Raw genomic sequence first — 6,129 nt, 5'->3', positions numbered from 1 at the left:
GCCATGGAGAGAGCTGTTTACAGGGTTGCTTCCGCTGGGTTTGCTCAGCCTGCTTTCTTATACAACTTGCCTAGGACCACCTGCCTAGCGGTGGCACCACCCACACTGGCCGGGTCCTCCTACATCAGTGATTAATCAAGAAAATGCCAACAGACTTTTCTCGACGGGCAACCCGATGGAGGCCTTTCCCGGTTGAGGTTCCTCTTCCCAGATTAACTCCAGTTGACAAAAAAAAAAAAAACTAATCAATATCCACTAAATACACCTCGTGTAATAGATTAGGGTTGATAAACTGACGATGTACCGACAGTATTATGAAACGCCGGGAAGTGCTGAATTAGCTGGTACTGGACCTGTCTTGTCCGGAGCTTGTGCAAAAGTGTCTGCGCCAAACAGAAGCAACGGCTAAAGGGGGTGGTGTCCGCTCCTTCCAGAGCAGGCCACTCCGGTTCACGCCGGACTGCGGTGGTTCTCCTCCTGTACGACTCACCCAGCTCTGCCGGAACTCTCGGGGTACACCACACTGGCCCCAGACCTCCCGCACACAGCCGAGGAAGAACCTTGGGCGCGCTCCCGTAACCTGGTCCCTTCGATCACACCGCCAGGGCTCCCGCGTGCCCGCGCGCCGGAGCCTAGCAGAGCGCGCGCTCGCGAGCTCCCCGCAGCCCCGTGCTCATCCGGGTCTCAGCGAGCCTCAGCCAATGGAAGCCGCTCCCGGCCCCCCCGGGGGGAGCGGGGCCGCGCCTCCTGCCCCTCCCCCGAGGCCTGCATCCCCGGCTATCATCCTGGGAGTGGAGGACACTCGCTGAGGCGGTGAGCACGGCTACCCGGCGAGCACTGAGGTCCCGAGTGCCCAGCGGCCTCAACCGGTCCAGAAGCGCCAAGCACCGCCGTTCACGCCGGGGTCCCGGGCCGGCGTAGTAAACACACTTCAGAAACGTGAGGTGCCGGTGGTCACGTGGGGCGCGTGCCGGCCAATGAGGAGCCGGGGGCGGGGCGGAGGCCGCTGACGCGGCGGAGTCACCCGGGCAGCCTCGGGACCGGTGACCGGGCCGGGCTGAGAGAAACGTCTAGCGAGCCGGCCTCGCAGCGCCCGCCGGCCGCGATCCGAACTGCCTGCCCACTCAAGGGGCTCACGGGGGCCGCGTGTCGGTCGGTCGGTGGGAGGCCGCTCGGGGCGAGCCACCGTCTCCCCCGCGGGCCGCCTCGCTTGGGCGAGGTCTCCGTGACGAGCCTCCCGGGGCGGCTGCGGCCAGCTCGGGCCGTCGTGGCGGCTCGAGCCCCGCGCGCTTGCTTGCGCTCCGGGGGTCGCAGGCCCTGGAAGGTATGCGTGTCCTCCGGACGCCGGCCGCTGGCGCGGGCTCCTGAAGGACGTCGCCCGTGGACCACAGCGCCTCGGCAGCCTCCATTCATCTGCCAGCTGCGGGCTCGCCGCCTCCGCGCCCGGCCTGGGCGCCGCCTCCTCCCGTCCCCCCTCTGCCGTCCCTTCCCCGCTCCTCGTGTGCGGAGGTTCTCCTGGAAGCGCAGGTGTCGGTTATGAACCCGGCTTCCCTCCTTTGAAGCTCTCGGTAGAAGAAGTCGGGGTGACCCTCTGCGCCCCCCACCCCAGGCATGGGGGTGAACGCCGTGCACTGGTTCCGAAAGGGACTCCGGCTCCACGACAACCCCGCCCTGAAGGAGTGCATCCAGGGCGCCGACACCATCCGCTGCGTCTACATCCTCGACCCCTGGTTCGCCGGCTCTTCCAACGTGGGCATCAACAGGTGGCGGTGAGTCCAAGAGCGCTGGGGACACTGATCGCGGTGTACACGAATCGGGGCTTGATGAGTTTGTTACTAGCAGATCTGAGATTTGGTTTTTCAGTCCAGAGACCGAATTGCTTACGTCGTTTAAGAATCGTAGATGTGGTCATTGCTAAATGGTAGAGACTTAATATTAAATAGAGAGAACTCTCGACCTGGAACGCCATCGGTAAGTTATGTGTCTGTGTTGATGGGAACTCTTTCCCTGATTTGTGAACATCAGGGAAATGAAACACTCCCAGGCCTCGATTCCTTTTGCCTATGAAAGGGTTGTAATCTTTACTGTTGACGTGAGTGCCTAGGTAACTCATGATGCGAGAAAAACCATTCATTTATTATAGCCGGTTCCAAATCCGGCTCTCTTCCCCCTTGAGGTTAGAGGAGGAAAAGCAAGGGGAAAAGATTACCTGAGTTCTCTTTGCTCAGAGCGCGCGCGCTCTCTCTCAACTCCTCCTTGTGGTTGACAAGATTAAGCACAGTTTTTTCTTTCGAGGTAAAATATAATCCTTCTAGGGAATCTACACTGGAAGAAACCCCTCAGGACTTTTTAGGAGCTGTTCCTGAAAAAAACAGGATAGATGATTGTGCGGCTGAAGAGTTTGGCAGATGACTTGATAGTGTCTGTGTGAGGCATAACTTTGAATGAGAGAGGCGGGTGTGAACGAAGTCTGCACTTTAAGGAAAAAATATATATAGTCTTTTAGGTAGTGAGACGTGCTGCAAAGAGACGAGGTAAACAGGAGTAGAGGTGGAGCCACAATCGAAAGCGCTGTTAGGTGACTGGGCATAGAGCTCACTGGAAGCTCACTGGAAACTCACCTAGGATGTTTGAGGTTCAGTCCTCAGAACCATGGGGAAAACTGTCAGTTGGTGTCCAAAGAGCAGAGAATGTGACAGCAGGTTTGAAAGAAGTGGTGGGATTGTAGCTATCTAAGTGAGAGCATTCCAGGAAAGGGCCCTGAGGTGACAGTGCACTTGACCTTTGGAAGGAGCAGCCAGTCAGAAGAACTGGAGCAGAAGGAGTGGAGGAAGCAGGTTAACAAGGTTGGAGCTGTCATAAGGGCCAGATGAATAGAGCTGGATATGCAGTTGTGAGGTATGCGAGTTTGCTCAGAGTGAAGTGGAAGTGATCACGGGATTAGGAGAAGAGAAGTGGTGTAGTCTGGCTCAAGTTAGTGCACCACTAACCCCCAAAAAGGGACAGGGAGTGAGAAGACCTCTTCGGAGACTGAACTTACGCAGATGCGATGAAAATGGCTCACACAGAATGTGCCGCCAGGTTGGCTGTGTGGTTGAGCAGAACAGAAGGGGCTATGTTTCCATAGTCAGAAGATGCTTCGTAATGTGGTGTATCCTTGTACTAATTACTTGGCCGTAAAGGAAGGAACTATTGATAAATGCTGTAAAATATGTAGGTGAACCGCGAAAGTGTGCTAGGTAAAAGAAGCTAGTCATAAAATTTTATATACGATACGGTTGTGCTTGTATGAAGTATCCACAGTGGGCGAATACACAGGGACAGAGGGCAGTTAAGTGATGACTTAGTCCTGGGGAAACTGGGACGTTTAGAGGGTGTAGCTGTGGGCACAGAGGGGGGAAGTTATGGCTGCACACCGCTGCACAGCCATCGAACTGTGCTGCTTATCTCGCCAAGAGTCCAAATGCCGCTTTTTCTGGGTGTAGGGTAATGGCACTCTTATGAACTGCACAGTGTTTGGTGTTGCTCCTTATTCATTCTTAGGATGTACTGCTTTCGTTAATGGATACTTGGTATCATTATCTGGTTACAGTGGGTAATTTACAAATACAAGACATGCATTTCTCAGTACTAGAGTCTGAGACGATCAGTATGAAAGCACCAGTAGAGCTGATATCTAGCAGGAGCATTTTACTTTATAGATGGCATGTTCTCTATGTTCTTACATTGTGATGGAAATGAAAAGGTTCTCACAGGCCTAATGATGGGATTAATCACACTCATGAGGGTAGAGCTCTCCTAGATTGCCCCATGATACCATCACATTGAAGATTAGGTTTCATCATAAGAATTTGTGGGGAGAGCCGGGCGGTGGTGGTGCACGCCTTTAATCCCAGCACTCGGGAGGCAGAGGCAGGCGGATCTCTGTGAGTTCGAGACCAGCCTGGTCTACAGAGCTAGTTCCAGGACAGGCTCCAAAAGCTACAGAGAAACCCTGTCTCGAAAAACAAAAACAAAAAAAAAATTGTGGGGATGGAAATGCAACATTCAGAACATAGCAGGTGTAATATGTGCTCGTTTCTCTCTTCCATTTAACAGATTGTACCTTCCTGAAGATAAGCTATAGTTTCATTTAATCAAAAATCAATTCCCTCTTCTTCGTATTCATGGAAGGCTCTATTCCTAGGGGATTTACAGCAGTGAATTAAACCATAGTATCTGCTGTGAGGAGCTTCCATTCGTGTAGAGGACAGAATGTGTGTGCAGGGGGCGTGTAATAGAGAGAAAAATAAAGCAGAATGTGAAAATATAGACCTAAAGGAAGTGAGGAAACATGCTGGGCAGGGGTGTGGTCCTGCGTTCTTCATAGCATGGTGACTGCATAGTAGTCATCTGAGAAATATTGATTCAATTTCCCTTATAGATCTAGAGTTTAAGAATGAGGCAGTTACTCCATTTAACTTAGATACTTATGCATACCTTAAAATTATGACTGAGAAAACGTTTTAGCCAGGTATGGCGATACATGCTTATAAATAATTCCAGCATTGGGAAATAGAGGCTAGGAGAATCATAAATTCAAAGTTGTCCTCAGCTATGTAGAGTAATTCTGAGGTCAGCTTGGACTATATTAAAACCTATCACAGAAAACAAAATTTAAAATTTTTTCAGTGAATATTTTACTTTTATCATTTAAACATTAACTACTTAATTGAAACTATCACCTATAAGGCCTCTTAATTTTTAAAAACCAAATCTACAAAAGTGCCTACCATGTTTATCCATTTTCTTTCTAGTATATGATTTCAATGGGAAACATGTAGGTCATCTTTAACATACTTTTTAATCCCATAGCTTCTAGTTTATCTAACTTTATATTCATACTTTCTTCAATGTCTGTATTTAACCTACAACTTCGGGTTTTATATGTATTACTGAAATATATAGTACATTTAAACTCAATACAGTTATTGTTAGTCTTGCTCTCATGTTACTGCTAGGTACTTGGAGTCTTTTCTTTGTGTCTTGGTTTGCTTGCTGCCTTATGATGGTGCACATCTGTGATCCCAGGACTCAGGAGGCTCAGGCAGCAAGGTTGCTGAAAGTTGGAGGACAGCCTGTACTCCACTGAAAGACGCTGCCTCAAAGAGAAACAAGCAAAAACATCCTAGAAATATAATAAATAACAGTAATATTAAAAGGATCACTTTCATGCTGGGCAGTGGTTGTGTGTGCCTTTACCCCCAGCACTTGGGAGGCAGAGGCTGGTGGTTCTCTGTGAGTTTGAGGCCAGCCTGGTCCACAAGAGCTAGTTCCAGGACAGGCCCCAAAGCTACAGAGAAACCCCGTCTCAAAACAAACAAACAACAACAACAAAAAAATCACCTTCACAAAAAGCATGAGGTCCAGGGTTCAGATAGTTTCATAGTTAGGTTTGAGTGACTTTTCCAGGGAGATATAAAGTAACATCTACTGACTTCTCAGGGAGGGCATTGACAGACAAGGAAAGGATCCCACCCAAATCCAGCCGTTTGAACCAATGACTGTGTGTCTTGTATTATTTTTAATAAAATGCTGATTGGCCAGTAGCCAGGCAGGAAGTAGAGGTAGAGCAATGAGAACAGGAGAGTTCTGGGAAGAGGGAAGCTCAGTCTGCAGTCGTGACCCAGCCATTGAGGAAACAAGATAGCAAGATGTGACTGCCTTGTCGAAAAAGGTACCAAGCCACGTGGCTAATATAGGCAACAATTATGGGCTGATGTACGTTCTAAGAGTTAATAAGAAGCCTGAGCTAATAGGCCAACCAGTTTATAATTAATGTAGACCTCTGTGTGATTCTTTGGGACTTAACGACTGTAGAACCGGGTGGGACAGAAACTTCTGTTAACAATAATGGAAGCTCATGTATTCTTGGTTTTCCTGTTAGGATTATAAAATGACGGGGAGCTTTAAGAACTGCATCTGTCATAAAAAATAGTTTTCACCTCAAAGGGAAGAAAAGAGTTTATGCCGGGCGGTGATGGCGCACGCCTTTAATCCTAGCACTTGGGAGGCAGAGGCAGGTGGATCTCTGTGAGTTCGAGACCAGCCTGGTCTACAAGAGCTAGTTCCAGGACAGGCTTCAAAACC

General features: G+C 49.7%; 1 protein-coding gene across 1 annotated transcript in view; it reads left to right on the top strand.

Moving 5' to 3' along the window:
* The first annotated feature begins 1,045 nt into the window (after positions 1–1,045).
* Positions 1,046–6,129, top strand: part of Cry1 (cryptochrome circadian regulator 1) — a 53,730-nt gene continuing 48,646 nt past the window's right edge. Inside the window, exon 1 of the mRNA XM_005358253.3 lies at positions 1,046–1,769. Within this exon, the coding sequence (XP_005358310.1) occupies positions 1,612–1,769 (158 nt within the window). The 5' untranslated portion in view covers positions 1,046–1,611. The remainder of the gene's footprint in view (positions 1,770–6,129) is intronic.

This window comes from Microtus ochrogaster, chromosome 24 (assembly GCF_000317375.1).
Source record: "Microtus ochrogaster isolate Prairie Vole_2 chromosome 24, MicOch1.0, whole genome shotgun sequence".
In the NCBI taxonomy this organism is placed as follows: domain Eukaryota; kingdom Metazoa; phylum Chordata; class Mammalia; order Rodentia; family Cricetidae; genus Microtus; species Microtus ochrogaster.
The sequence above is the reverse complement of the archived record's forward strand: the minus strand, read 5'-3'. Positions and strand labels throughout refer to the sequence as shown.